This window comes from Corvus cornix, chromosome 1, assembly GCF_000738735.6.
Source record: "Corvus cornix cornix isolate S_Up_H32 chromosome 1, ASM73873v5, whole genome shotgun sequence".
NCBI classification, from domain to species: Eukaryota; Metazoa; Chordata; class Aves; order Passeriformes; family Corvidae; genus Corvus; species Corvus cornix.
Genome location: NC_046332.1, coordinates 44,428,071 through 44,443,708, shown reverse-complemented (window position 1 = coordinate 44,443,708; position 15,638 = coordinate 44,428,071). Strand labels below are relative to the sequence as shown.

Here is a 15,638-nt window from a genome sequence, read left to right as displayed (position 1 = left end):
AACTGTACATCTGCTTCCTACATTTACTTCCTAGACAGGTCAACACTTTTCTCTTAAACATTTGGCACGAAATACCTGTCAAAAATAGTACAATGAATAAGACAGGCCTTGAGGTTTCTCTAATATGGCAGTTCCTGAATTCCTGCGTGCTACACTACAGACAAACCACATTCCATCTTAAAAAAATTTTTTTTAAATTTAAAAATTAAAAAAAAATTAAAAATTAAAAAATCAAAGTTAAATATTTTTAAAAAGTGTCAAAACAATACTCCAATTCATTTTTTGTTTCCTAATTTTTTGTTAGGTAAAAATTTTAAGTTATTGAGTTTTCAGGATGGTAAAATATTTTGACCTGTAGAAAATGCTCAAAGATTATAAATACTATTTCTTCTCTAGCTGTAAGAGTGATTGACAGATATGAGTGAAATCCAAGAGGTTTAGTTAAAAGTATTAGATAAACTCCTGAAACTGAGTTCACACATTCCTAATTCAGTTTAAATTTCTTCCCTTGACAAGTACAAAATTCAATCCTGGAACTGGAAAGCAAAAATAAAGACCACAGAGAAATGTCTCATACCTTTTCAGATCATAGTCACTGTACAGACTATGTACAGTAACATTTTCAGCCCCAGTGGCATTGTGGAAGAGTACGTCAATTCACAGAGAAATAGCCTTATGTCCCAATTTGAAAGGAAAACCAAAAGAAAAAATTACTGCACAAATAAGAATCATGTAAGAAAATTTACAGAATGCATTAACTTAATTGGAGAGGATACAAATAATCAAATGCAAGAAATATATTTTGCTACGGATTGTAAAAGAGATGATTTGGAGTAAAAGAGAACAAAAACCCCAACCATTGGCCATCTACTGTATTCTACGGGATCTCCAAGTGAAGCTCTACTGCCTGATGTGCTGACAGGACATGAAACAATCATTTAGAGATAAATTAAGGGCTGAATATATTTGGGGAATACTTCCTTAAGTCTCTGACTTCCTGCTTGCCTTAGTACTTTACTGTCACTCTTCTACAGAAAAGGTAAAGACAATATGCTAAAAATATTCAAAAAGGAGTGCATTGTATGCATTGATTATATTAGTGGAGAAAGTCAGGTAACTTTTGTTGAGCCTAAATGTCCATCTGACAAGTACCTTCACAGACAAATATATTTTCATATATTTTCTGTCCTTGTTTCCTTGAGACCAATGTTGTTTCAAAGAATACTACTGCCTAGCCAAACATGGATAATTCCAAAATACAGGTCTTCAGTCACATTAAAAAATCTATTAATATGGCATGAATTTAGGTGACTACTAATCATATTAGGTTAGGTTGTACAGATTTTATAAATGTGACTCATGTACATTTCAATCAATGTAAAAATAATGAAAGGATGCTGCTGAATTCTGCTAGTGTTAAGAAAAGAGAACAGAGAAAGGCGGCTTTCCCACCAGGTTCAAAAATAGGAAATCCAAGTCGTGCTGTCCATCTGGAACCAGAGACATGTTATTATTGTAAGTTTGTGATGTTTATTTCCACTTGAATTGTTCTATTAAAGTGATAATTCCAGGATTTGTCACCAGATGGCACTGCAACGACATGAGCCCGTAATCACTCCTCGTACTCCATTAGTGGCATAATGAGGTCATCTCCAGGCAATCACAAAGAATGCATGACTGTTTCAGATTGCATTAAGCCCCTCTTCCTCCACTCCGTTATGTTTGCACCATCAGGCTTGCTGGCACAGCTATGACAGTTTTTAATATTCTTAGCCAACTGGAGTTTGTAAGAAAAGCTCGGTAGTGGAGAACCAATACCTACCTTAAAGTTAATTTGCCCGGATATTGCCATGAGCAACACTGAAGGCAAACGCTGTCTTTAACGGCAAGAGATTAAGCTCCCACCTGTGTCAGGTCATGCACAGAGGTTTGCCTCAGTTCCCTGGCCTTGCAATTCTGGATAGGATCCCAGCCTCAGGCTGTCAACCTATCTGCATATCTCATTCCCTATTTCTTCAGTGCAGTATTTTGTGTTTTCCCTTGGTTTCTCGAACAGAGCATCCTCTTCCATGCCCTAATTTGCCTCTCAGTTCTAGTGCTCCCTGATACATTCTGTCATGACCTACCACTGCAGTTTGAATTACAAGTACTGATCCTAACTGTGACTCATTGCAGATTATAAGAAGTAAAAGGAAATAAACCTGGGAGTCCGGAGCTGTGTTGAGCACTAAGCTACAGTTGCCTTTTGAGAAGAGTTTCAGCACTGGAGTGCTGGCATCTGAGCAATCACATTGAAGTTGTGCAAGGGTAACTACAAATAGTTTCAGATTTTTCTTTGCAGATCAAGATGTGTACCATTTTCAATTTTGCAGCATTAAAAGCTCTCATGGCTTCCTTTTAGAGGTCTGATGCACTCCTGGTATTCAACAGGATGCAGATATTTGGTAGGAAAGTAATGCTATGATATAGAATATTAAAGGCTAGGAGAGTTCCTTCTGACTATCTCACATGGCACATGACTGGATGGTGTGTGTTTTGGAAATACAGCCAAAACTCCTGATAGCATGAGCATGTTAGCATACACCAAACATAACCAGTCTCTGTAGCAGACAAAATGAAAAATACTGCTGATTTTCACAATTCTGTTCCCTTTTTTTGCCAATAAATGTTCTTATCAATAAGGGAATAGTGATTGTACTATAGGTACTCATGCATATGCAGAATATTGTATTTATGCTAGTAAATTTAAATACAAAACCATCTGTGAGGTGATAATCCAAAACAATACACGAGTAAGAAAGGAGAGTCTGGCAGTACATGTAAAGACAGAAATGAAATGAAATGAAATGAAATGACAGGAAGGGAAATATGATGACATGAAATGAAATTGTAAAAACCCAAAAATTCTTAAATGAAGTGAAAACAATTAAATGGAATTGGGATGACAGGAGGTGCATTGAAGTGAGCTGAAACTTCACAGAATGATTTTCATTGAAATCTTGAGATTTCATTTCCTTTCATGAAATGAAGGATTTTCATCATGGCAGGGTACCAAGATTACTCACTCTTCACTTCTTGAATCAGCTGTGGTGGTGGGGATCTCAGCAGCAGCAATTAGCCGCCCTTAGGGTTCAGGTTAAGGTTCAGAGAACTGCAGAGCCTACAGCTCCAGGGACACTGGCACTCGAAAAGGCAGTGCCGACTCAACACTTTTTAGTCTGTGCCACCTATGGAGAGGAGGACCTCTGCAACAGTGCCAAGCTGCCATTAGGGTTAGGGCTAGGGTTAGGGTTGAGAGAGTAAAGAGCCTCCAGCTCCAGGAACACAGGGGCTGGAAAACACATGCCAAGAGGATCATGGCAGGGCCACAACATTTCTGCCTCAACACCTTTCACCTCAGGGCCATGCACGGAGATGGCCACATCAGCTGCAGCCCCAAGCTTGTTAAAAGCTTAGTGTGAAAAAAAAAGAAAATTCTGAAATGAAGTGAAAACAAATAAATGGAATACAATGAAATGCAGTGAAACGAACCAAAACTTCATGGAATGATATTGCTTGAAATCTTGATATTTCATTTCCTTTCATGAAATGAGGGATTTTCATTTCATGAAAGGAAATTAAATGAGAAATCAAGGAATTAAGTGAAATGAAAAGACAGGAAAGGAAATATAATGACATGAAATGAAATTGAAAAAACCAAAAATTCTGAAATTAAGTGAAAACAATGAAATGGAATGGAAAGAAGTGCAGTGAAATGGGCTGTAACTTCATGAAATTATTTTCATTGAAATCTTGAGATTTCATTTCATGAAATGAAGAAGTCATGACTGTTTTAAGATCTTTAACTAAATTCCAAGTCAAACTAAACTTTGTTAGTCAAAATCAATGCTGTCTGTTGTGGCCTTTTGAATGCCAAGTTGAATAAATTCAGGCTTCCATATAACCCCTCAAGAATTACAGAATGACTGCAAATTACCCTGTGATTATAACTGTTTCTCCCCCACACTTCTGAAATTATTCATGTAGCTCAACTGCATTCAAAATATTAAATATAACAATACCAAACTTATGGAGAGTGTCTGGAACAGCCTAGGATATCTCTTTCCATGATATGACTTTGATTTAGTAAGCCATAAAGATTTCAGTGGATGTTTATAGCAGAAGGAAAACATTGGAACAAGAATTTGAAGGGACCCTCTTTTCTCCTTTGAAAATATTTATTGGTTAACTGGTGTCAGTGGCAAGGTGTAGCAGTCACCAAGCCACTAAGACTCTGGGCACTTAGGGAGATAAACTGTCTGGGGCTCTTCTGATGACTGAGTAAATTGTGAAGGGATGTGTAAATGAAGGTGAGGAAGTGACTGAACACAGCAGATACCAGGTTCTTTTTGTATGTTACCCTTAAATGTTTGACTGTAGGGCATGTGCAAATAGCTCCTTCTCAAAAATGCTAAAAGAACTGCAAGCATTATGGTTGTACTGTGAATCTGACTAATTAAGATAATGTATGGATCCATGAGCACATTAAGTATATATATACTTTCAGATATATTTCCTTCTTTCTGGAAGGTGGAATTTTATTGTTCTATTTTACTGAACTATCATTTTTTATTGAGATATTGAGATATTGCTACAGTTAAGGAGAAGTAAGAATAGCATGGACTTTGTAAACACTCCTTGCTCTTCCTACTGACCTTTTTATAGTACACAGGAAATTGTGGTCATGTATTTCAATGGTTGCAGCTCATACTACTAACCTGATTTGGAAATCTCTGTTTGAAAACCATGACAGTTTTATTAAACTACATTAGTAAAAATTTAACAACCAGACTATTTTGCATCTCCTTTTTCCCATCTACTGATGAGTACACATCTACAGTGTATAGTCACATCATTTCTAACATATATTTCACTCCCTTTTCATGCTTACCCATTTTAGAAAGTTATTGGTTCGCTGTAAGTTGCTTCCTTTTTTAACACTTGTGTCTTAACACTTGTTATTGAATCCTAAATATACTAAAGAACATTGTTCTTTGGACAGTCAAGATGATTAAGCTTTAGGGATCCAATACTGCTACTCTAACGCTTCCATCATGTTCCTACACTGCCCAACTTCCTGCCTTTGCTGTGAGTAGATATCCTTCCCTTATCATCTGTATTTTCTGAATTTCAGGGGTTGAAATCTGTGTTTAGCTTGATGCCCTACACCCACAAGTCTGCTTCAGAAAGAGAAGAACTTGTGTCTTCTCAAGGTCCTTGAGCAAGCTCAGAGATAGGAAGAAAGGGACTGAGATCTTTGTTGTACCTCAAGTGGTACAACAAGACAGAGGAACTTAAAATATTCCTCAATAGACAAAGAAACCCCCAAGCAACACATTCATACCTGTTGTAGAATTAATTTGTTCTTGAATATCATGCTTGATATTGCTTTTTCCAAATAACAGTATATGCCACACACTAGCTGAAGTAAGTACTAACCTCGTAAGATGGTCTGGACTTTTTCAGTGCTAGAGTTGTATTAATGAAACGAATAATTCTGAGAAATCATGCACTAGTTGTACTACTGGTTGAAGCACACAAATCAAACCAAGCAGCTGGGCATCTGGCAGGAGAGCAAACCACAGTCTTGTGCTGCACATGAGGGAGATCCACAGTCTTTGCTACAAGAAGGGGTGCCCGAGGAAGGAAATGTTTGACTTCACTTCTCTCAGAAGAAAGTAATTCCCTTTATAATGAAAGCTCTTGCTCTGTAATTGTCCTGGAAGCAGTGTAATAAGGCCTCTCTTCACTCGTTATCTGTCTCCCACATCTGCCTTGGTGAATGCTTTTGCTGCCCTCTCTGTCCACAGGTCCTCCCACGCTGTGCCGCAGTGCCCGGACAGTCTTCCCTGGCTTGCATCAGCAGTGGTGTGGCCAGCAGGACCAGGGCAATGACCGTGCCCCTGTACTCGGCACTGCTGAGGCCACGCCTCGAGTGCTGTGCCAGGTTCTGGGTCCTGGAATTCAGAAATGACACTGAGAAGCTGGAGCGTGTCCAGAGAAGGGCAACGGAGCTGGGGGAGGGTCTGGAGCACCAGGGTCTGTGAGGAGCGGCTGAGGGATCTGGGGATGTTTAGCCTGGGGAAAAGGAGACTCAGGGGAGACCTTCTCACCCTCTACAAATGCCTGAAAGGAGGCTGTAGCCAGGTTGGGGTTGGCCTGTTCTCCCAAACAACAGGTGATAGGGTAAGAGGACATAGCCTCAGGTTGCAGCAGGGCATGTTTAGGTAGGACATCAGGAAAAATCTCTTCACAGAAAGGGTAATTAGACACTGGAATGGGCTGTCCAGGGTGGTGGTGGAGCCACTGTCTGTGGAGGTGTGTGAAGAAAGACTGGACGTGGCACTCAGTGCCATGCTCTGCTTGACATGGCGGTGTTCAGCCACAGGCTGAAGTCGATGATCTCAAGAGGTGTTTTCCTACCTGATTGATTCTGTGGTTCTATGAGTCCCCCGGCTATTCCCGCCGCCGCTTCAGTGTCTCTTGTGACACGCCTGCCTCCCTCTCCTGCAGCGACCAGACACCCCCCAGGGCATCCCACCCGGCTGCCTTTCCCTCGGGAGACGCCCCAGCGAGGGGCTCCTCTGCCTGGGGAGGGGCTGAGGAGACCACTGCTCTAATACAAGACGGCTGCCCCCTCAGGCAGGAGGGAAGGACGGATCTTCACGGGCCCGGGGCAGGTTAGCCCGTGCGCCGGTGCTGAGGCGGAGCGGCGGAGGCGCGGCCGTGAGCGGGAGCGGGGCCGGGGGGCGGGGCTTCCCGCGGGGCTGGCACAAATCGCCGGGGTTAGGGGCGGCGCCATTTTGAACTGGCTGAGGGTCGGAGGCGGCGGCTGCTGAGCACGGTTCCGCGTCCCCTGAGGGAGAACCCACGAGGAAGGAGCGGATATGGCCGCGAATAGGAACTTGAAGCAAGTGCGGATCGAAAACAGCTCCCCAGCGGCGCCGCTGGGCATGGTGGGGGGTGGCGGCGGCGGCGGCGGCAACCTGAAAGGGTTGCGCGGCCTAGAAGCGGAGAGTGAGGCGGCGGCGGCGGCGGCCATGGCTCTGGCGCCGAGCAAAGAAGGTGGCGGAGATGAGGAGCAGGAGGTTGGGTTCACCATCGATATCAAGAGCTTTCTCAAACCTGGCGAGAAGAGCTACACGCAGCGTTGCCGGCTGTTCGTGGGGAATCTGCCTACTGATATAACCGAGGAGGATTTCAAGCGCCTTTTCGAGCGCTACGGGGAGCCCAGCGAGGTCTTCATCAATCGGGACCGTGGCTTCGGCTTCATCCGCCTGGTGAGGACCCGGGCCGGCCCCTGGGGCTGCCCCGTCACCCTGGGGCTGTCTCTGAAAGCGGGTGGCTTCGGTCCCTTGTCCCCCGCCCCTTCCTCTCGTTTTCGGCGGGTGTAAAAAAAAAGCAACATCTGCCTCTCATTCTCTTCCTCCTCGCTGCTAGCGGTGGTTCCCCCGCCTCTTCTTCCTTCTCCCCCCTCCCCTGTTCGCCTGTACACATCCAAGCCAGACCCCTGCGTCCAGAGTAGCCTTTCCAGCCCCTGGCGTTTCGGTCCCCGCCTCACCCCATGGCACTTAATGTAGCTAATTTTAAAGACTGGACGGGATTGTTTCCAAATACCGCTGCTCGCACATCGTGAGCACAGAACATAAAATCACAGATTTTCAAAGGTTGCGGACCGCGGGTTGTTTAAAGTACTTGTGCCCAGATAAGACTGGATTTTTAGGGGTAATACAGTATTTGGTTAAACATGCAAAAAAAGGAATCATCCGAAAAGTTTATGATACTGTATTTAAATGTTAATTTAGTGTGCGCGCTCAGTTTTCATGATTGCTCTGTTTAGAATGCACCGATTTGTATCATTCTGGGAATAGCTTTAGAATGCTTTTAGGTGTCTAGTTATGATTTTTACATATATTTTACTGGTTAGGGTGTTTTTCTCTTTTTGGTTGTCGTCTTAAAATATTTATGGCATTCTGCCGTGCATCTTTTACCCTGAGAATTCCCCAGCCTGAAATAGCAATTTTCTGGAGGAAGTGCGATATATTTACATCTCGTTACTCAGTTTGTATGTAATAGAGATTAGGTAGAGTTTTTTTTATGTGAACTTCCCTCTTCCATTACGTGTAGGGAAAATATATATATATATATATATATATTTAACAGCTTGCCTAGCCGGTTGAACTGTGACGAAAGATATAAAGAAGAATTTCTTTAAATGTCAGGGATTGCAGGTATCAAACCTGGTGAAGATTTTTGAAGTGAGAAAAAAGGTAGTTGTTGATTTACACTGTCTCATGGATGGGGGTGCAGAAAGCCCAGAAATGTGAGAAGAATGAATACATGAGCAAAGAAGGTAATTTCATTATTTGTTGATGAAATTTGAAGTGGACATCCATGGAGAGCAAGTGCGATATTTTCACTTATTTAAAAGCAAAACAAAAACCCAACCCAAAACACCTTAGATCCTGTAGTGTAATCTTTGAATACCATTTCCTGCTGCGTGGAGTTAGGGATGAAGAATTGAGTAGGTAAACGTGAAAAGCATCAAGTTTTCAACTCAAGACCTTTACAGAGCAGCACCATCATAATGAGAATTTGTTAAGTCCTCTAATGCACAACAAAAAATTTGCGCCTATGTTGTTTTTTAGAATAAACCATAAAGGGTAATGAATGGGGTTTTTTTTTTTCAATCAGAGGGCAGAGACTTCGTTGGTTTGTTGGGTTTTTTGTTGTTGTTGGTTTGGTTTTTTGATTGGGGGAAAAAAAAGTTGAATGATCCCGTTGCCAATGTGCACAGGTGAAGGAAAACAACTTTGCTACTTTTCGAGGGGGGGGCACTCAAAAGTGATATTTGTTGTATTTGAAAATAAAAGATAATAAATATTTTATATCTTGATAAAGGAATCTAGGACCCTGGCTGAAATAGCAAAGGCAGAACTTGATGGTACTATTTTGAAGAGCAGACCACTTCGAATTCGATTTGCTACCCATGGAGCTGCTTTAACTGTGAAGAATCTGTCACCTGTGGTTTCCAATGAGCTGCTGGAACAAGCATTCTCGCAATTCGGGCCGGTGGAAAGAGCAGTCGTTGTAGTAGATGATCGTGGCAGAGCTACAGGGAAAGGTTTCGTAGAATTTGCAGCAAAGCCTCCAGCACGGAAAGCTCTGGAAAGATGCAGTGATGGGGCATTCTTGCTTACAACGTAAGTTCACAGGTGTTTGTTTGAATCAATGAATGCTGTATAGGGCTCTAATGGCCCCTGCTTTGCTGATGTGTAAGTCCCTTCTGGGGTCCCTACCGGTTGTGTCAATAATTTTTGCTTTTCCTAATGTGAGCAGAAATTGCATTCATGGTATTCCCCATTTCTTACTTTGTTTTCAAGATCTGAAAGCCATGAGGTTAGAAATTCAGGTGTTTTACATGAATACCACAAATACGCTTGATTTTTTTTTTTGTTTTGTTTTAAGGAAAGCCATCTTTCTCTGCTTACTGTTTATAAGATTACCATATGAGAATCTGAGAGCAAAGTTCTGGGTTTTTTCTTTATATGCAATATTACTTTTCCTTCTCTATATAGTAAGGCATTTTCTATTGAGATTTTATTTTCATTGGTTGCACTCTTCCTGATCCCAGTAACAAAGTGACAAAATAATATTCCTTTGTTTCTTAACAAAACAGTGCATGACATTGCTGATATTTCTGTAAACTAAAGAAAGTGTTTCTATCTCAAAAATTTATGTGGCTTGTAAGGCTAGGATTTTCTCCTTGCTTTAAAATGAAGACTGAGATTCGGAAAAGGTTTATATTAGTGATGTTTGGAAAACAATCTATTTCAAGGACAAGCAAGCTTGCAAATAGCAGCACTTCTCTTGCATCTCATATTTCTCTACTTGCCAAAGAGGGTTGTTAACTGCTGTACTGTAACACAGTTACAAGTGACATTTTCAAATGCTTTCTTAAAAGCTGCATGAAATGATACATATTTATGGTTATTTTTATTTTTCTGATTCTCACTGGGAAAATAAGGCTGTGGTTCCACAGCATGGAAGCTCGCTGCCATTGAATGGGGTAACTTGGAGTTCTTTTCCTGCCCTGACTGTGCTGTTCTTCTATCTGCTTGAGAACTTCATGATACTTCCATAAGCCACTTGTGCTTGCTAAAACAACAGAAAAGCATTAATTCGTATGGGGGTCCATTGCAGTCTGTTTAAGCACAGGAAGGTGCTTTCTAATGTCAGGTCCACCAGAGAATAAGTCAGGAGAAAATGCTGACAGGAGCAGATGGCAGGTGAACAAGGTGTCTGGGATTCAAATTTCTTGTGATAATTTCTTAAATCTTGTGTGCTACTGAACTGATTTGGTGGCTACATAGTAAATTTAATTTCAATACATCTTTTCTGTTATCAGGAGGTGCCAGCCATTTGTTCTTATTCCCTGGCTTTCTTGGCATTAGTAATTGAGTGGAAGTGTGAGCCAAACAAGGGAAGTAATGTAGTTCAGTGTTACATGGGTGCTATTCTTGGCATGAGAGATGTGGCAGGGAAAAAGAAGCTGGGATATGAGGGAAGGTTTTTCTTGTTTTACGAGCTGGATAGATCAGTTGAATTGAAATGACCATCTAACAATGGCCTGAGTGAATAAAAAGCACTTGATGATTTTCTTGCTTAGGTGACATGTTCCCTAATGCAAAGTTGCATAAATCTGCTGCCATCTACTTTCATATTTTCCTTCAGAGTCTAAAGTTTTACCATTTTTAACTGAAAACTCTTTGCCTGATCAGAATCAATTCCTGTATAAATGTATCAAAACTAGACATTCAAAACATTAGCGTTTTGACATTGTTGTTTTACATCATAGCTTGTTAGCACCACAGTTCAGTTGTATTTAAATAGCAGAACTGTCAGCAATTGCCATGCAGATAGCATCAGAAAAAATAGCTGCTGTGTTGTGCCCTGTGATTCCAGACTTCATCTTTTTAATCTAAACTTGATGCCCAGAGTAAAATATATTGGGGGGTCATTTGTTTGTTTGGTTTGGTTTTGGTGGGGTTTTTTGTTTGTGTTTTTGTTTTTTGTTTGTGTGTTTTGGTTTTTTTTGGTTTTTTTTTTTTTTTCAGAGGGCGACTGGGGCAGTAGGGGAACATCTGCAAAGTGAAATAAAGGCATGGAATATAATAAATGAGTGCTGGTGTTTTGAAAATCGTGTCTCTAGTGCTCTGCGTTTTGTAAGCTCTGCTCCCAAGACTGATGCAGAGAGCTTTTTACACAATTCAGAGTTGTTACACTGCTCTCTTTGGCAGTACCGGCTCATGCTTGCCTCTGCTTACTACATTTCAAGGAAACTGTTTTCAGAGATAAATTAGGATTCTGATTTGTGAGCCTATGGTTGTTCAAAGAATGGGTTTTAAATAACTTAAGCAGAAATGTTTTTCTAATTATCACTGTAATATTAATACCAAATTATCAAGCTGTTTTCAGTTGTAGATTAACTTGCAAAACTAAGTTGTTAAAGTCAGTAGAAATATGAATAGGTTGTCCTGTTCTGTTTTGGATTTGTTGCTTTCCCAGTACAGTCATGGCCTCTGGTGCCTCACTGATGAAAACAAAAAGGTAGTTCCTTCCTCAATATTTTGTAATTATTGGTAGATGGTTTTGGTATTTAAAAAAAACAAACAGAACTGTATCAAGTAAGTTGTAGTTTCTAGGCGGAATAGCTGGATTTGGGCATAGAAACAATTATTTTTCGAAGGTAAGTCTTAAAATCGGGATTCATTGGAATTCTGTGATTTAAGACAAGGCACAGGAATTGCATGTTAGCTTTCTGGAGTGTTTCTTTATAATGCTAAAATAAGTTGTAATTGCTTCATTAATGATTCAGTTATTAAATTGAAAATGTTTTCCAGAACACCTCGACCAGTTGTTGTAGAACCAATGGAGCAATTTGATGATGAGGATGGACTCCCAGAGAAACTAATGCAAAAAACACAACAGTACCACAAGTAAGTTTTGGTTAGCTTTATTTTATAAAACGTGTTTTATGTACTTAGTTACCTTTGTAAATAGACACTGATTTTTACTTTTGAGTTTGTGTAGCAGGAAGTAGTGCTTTGTATGTTGTGCTGTTTTGTGTCAAAGGATTAAACAGGACTTTCTCAAATTTCCTAATCACAGTAAAATTCAGACTTGGCTTGTTGGTTTAACATTCTGTGCATTTACTGTAGTAGAGAGATTCTTGGCCTACACTGCAGTCAGTGGGAGCTTGTTGCCAGCAAACTATAGTCTTTTATGGATTAGGGGTGTGGTCTAATCCTGCAGAGATTTTGAATACCCACAGATCTTTATGTTCTCTGAATAGCCCCTTAACTGTTCACAGCCTCCCTGGCCTGTAAATCTTTGCAGCTTCCACAGTTCAGGTAAAACTTTGAGCATGACATGAGAAAGTGAATCTCGATCATGAGATACAAGTCCCCTAATCTGAAAATACTAATTTTAATATTATAATTCGTCATTCATTTTGCTTGAATCTAAAGTGTTTATTCTGGTAAGACTGTAGAAGACCACTTCTTAAAAATTTGTCACTGTTAGGTACAATATTAGTGTTAGAATGGGAAATGCAGGCTCATTTTAGTGTTTACAGGTTCTGGCTGATATTCTGTGCTGTCTAGTAAGCTTTGATATTTATTTAAATAACTGGTTTTATGAATTGACTACTTGCTTTAGAAGGCTGAACACAGATAATCTAGTGTTGCAGCTTAGTATTTTGTACTGATGTCAATACAAATTTTTATCTTAAAATTAAATAGAATCTTTTTTTGGACAATTTTTGGAAAATAGTCTTTTTACTTGTCTTAATGTCTGATTTAAGCTTTGTCTGGTTAAGAACGTAGTCATCTGACAGGTTGATAAAAAGTCAGATCTACACTTGAAGTGATTGTTTATACATTCTCTGGCTGCTACAGCTGTTGATCTAAATGTGTCCTTTTGTACATTTTTACCGCAAAATTTTTATTAGGGAAAGAGAACAGCCTCCACGCTTTGCTCAGCCTGGAACATTTGAGTTTGAGTATGCTTCACGGTGGAAGGCTCTTGATGAGATGGAAAAGCAGCAGCGTGAACAGGTTGACAGGAACATTAGAGAAGCCAAAGAGAAGCTAGAGGCAGAAATGGAAGCAGCTAGACACGAGCATCAGCTAATGCTGATGAGGCAAGGTAAAACCAGATAATCTACTAGTATAAAATTTGTTTTGTCACAGATTTTTTTTTTTTGTGTAGCGTATTGAGCTGTTTACTTGGGCAATTTGCTGGCCACTATTTAATTAAATGTATGTAACTGAGAAAAAGGAAGGAATACTTTTCTGTGCACATATTCCTTGATGATTTGCAGAAATTATTTAAGAAACTAAAAAAGAGGTGATTGTCTCAGTCTGTTTTCTTCACTTCCTAAATTTGTCTTTAGGAAAAAGTTTACTTAGCCTGTTTTTCTTGAATAGGCACATGTGCTTCCAGTGTAGAGCTGTTTTTATAAGGTCTTGTACAGAGTATCAAGTCTTATGCAGAAGATAATAATGTGAAAACATAACTATGTAATAATATAAAAAGCATAAAGTCTTAGAGTGTAATAACATAGAAAACTGTTCTGAAATGCTAGATAGTTGTTGCAGCACCTGAAATGACAACTGTTTCTTGATTTATTTTCCAAGAAAAAATGTTGACACATTACATTTCCTTGTAAGCTTAAGAGGTGTATGTTACAGGTGAGGAATGTGCATGTTAATATGATGCAAGAATACTGCTGTGAATACACAGTACTGCCCTCCCTTGGCAGTTAGACACATTATAGTTTTGTGTGTATGCGTGACTGAGATTTGTAATGATGGTTAAGATACAGTGCTTAAGATACAGGTTGGATAACTCTCCTGTTGACTTTCTAATTATTAATATTTAACAGTGCTAATGATCCAGTTCCAGAAATCATGCTCTCTAATTTCCTTCAAATTTATTCACCTGTTGCCTGTAGTTGAGGGCAAGATTAGAGATTACTTTTTCTTAAATTCATGTCTTAATTACATGTTAAACTGAGACTAGGTGACTGTGGTGTCTCAATTGAGATAGAAAAGCTCTTGATGGTAAAACATGGGAAAAATCTTAGGTATGTTTTTGGATATTAGGGTTTCTTTTAAGGAGAACATGAAGGAAAATGTATTCTTCTTTTTGAATATTTGTTAAATGCCAGTTTTATATGAAAAAAGAGAGAATTATTCCTTCCATTAAAGAGCCACTAAAACATTTGGTGCTGCTATTCCAGTGGGGAAATGTGGGTTTTTTTTAGTGTAGGAGGAGTTTTTTTCCCCCTAACAGTTTGGTTAACAGAGTACCTCTTTGGTAGCAGATAACTTAGAATTTTGTTAAGATAGTTACGTTTCTTCTTAGTCACCTGCCGACATTTAATTTTCCAAGCTCTAGAGATAAGCAAGTATTCGTTCTGTTTTAGTCTTCTCAATTCTTCAGTATGTATGAAAATACGGTGGTTTTTTTCATTTGTATGTATTTTCAAAGATTAGCTGCCTTTTGTTGCTCTGAGCAGTGTGGGTCTAAGTTCATGCCATGCCAAGAATATTGATTATATTAATGAGATTGCATCACAGGATTCTGTAGAAAGATGTAATGAAGATTCTAAGGCATCAGAACCTAGAATTATTGGTTTTGTATCCCTGGTGCACAAAGTCAAACTTAGATGTATTGAAGCAGTCATTAGGAAATAAAATATCATGTTTTAATTGTGTAGGAGTTAGAAAGAAGGCAGGAAGGATGAGCTTACTGGTCCATATACTCTTGCAGGTGAAGGTTGTGTTGAAACTGCTTTACAAGAGCTAGTAGGACTTGAACTCTAGAACATGTTGGTTTGAGTACTCAGGTTCTTGTTGTGTGGTATTAATTCTGAAGGTAGATTTAATTCTTTGATATGTGTAATTTTTCACTTTTAAGTGTCATATTTTGACAGACTGAGTCAGAAGTAATTTGTAAAGCAGAATACGTGTTTCCATGTGTAAGTAAATTGCATGGTATTTCTGATCTATGTACTGGTGGTATGCATCAAACATTTGTAAATACTCTCTCATAATGATGGTTAAATAGATTATGTAAATGCTGGAAAACGTGACTGAATTTCACCAGAAGCTTAATTTTTTTATCAATTATATGGAAATTTGGCATTTATTTTTCATCTTTAGAACCTAAAAAATCAGCAGCTAAAACTGCTTACAAGTCTTTGTGGAATTGATATTCCAGTTTGTAGGATTAACTTCTGAGGTGAGAAAACCTTCACCTTCTGCTCTCTCCTATGTAGAAGGTTGAAGGTAAAAGTATAAGCACAAGGAAGTGCAGAGGCTAATAATAATGCTCTCTGTTTTCTTTTTTTCCCACAGCTGCTTTAGTGCAGATTTTTTCTGTTCAGAGAAATGGCCTGTCAGTCAAGAATACCATCACTGCAGGTCTTTTAATATGAATGGCTCTTGTTTGGCAGAGTTTGAACTTCTATATCTGTATTTTCACACGGCCTACTAAGGCTTTCTGTCAAGATTTTGCAGTTGTCAAATGAT

The 15,638-nt window shown here is 39.5% G+C and overlaps 1 protein-coding gene across 10 annotated transcripts in view; it reads left to right on the top strand.

Annotated features, from left to right (window-relative positions):
* The first annotated feature begins 6,811 nt into the window (after nt 1-6,811).
* PSPC1 (paraspeckle component 1) overlaps nt 6,812-15,638 on the top strand; it is a 60,253-nt gene continuing 51,426 nt past the window's right edge. For 7 of the 10 annotated variants that reach the window (XR_005603622.1, XR_005603621.1, XR_005603619.1 and 4 more), the window contains exons 1-4: nt 6,834-7,319; nt 8,941-9,242; nt 11,943-12,038; nt 13,052-13,248. Coding sequence is in view for 5 of the 10 variants with exons in the window: in XM_039564779.1 (XP_039420713.1) it covers nt 6,927-7,319; nt 8,941-9,242; nt 11,943-12,038; nt 13,052-13,248 (988 nt within the window). In the remaining 5 variants the exon portion in view is untranslated. Of the gene's footprint in view, nt 7,320-8,940; nt 9,243-11,942; nt 12,039-13,051; nt 13,249-15,638 lie in introns of all 10 variants that reach the window. The other 3 variants (XR_005603623.1, XM_039564790.1, XM_019286399.3) reach the window with 2 other exon arrangements.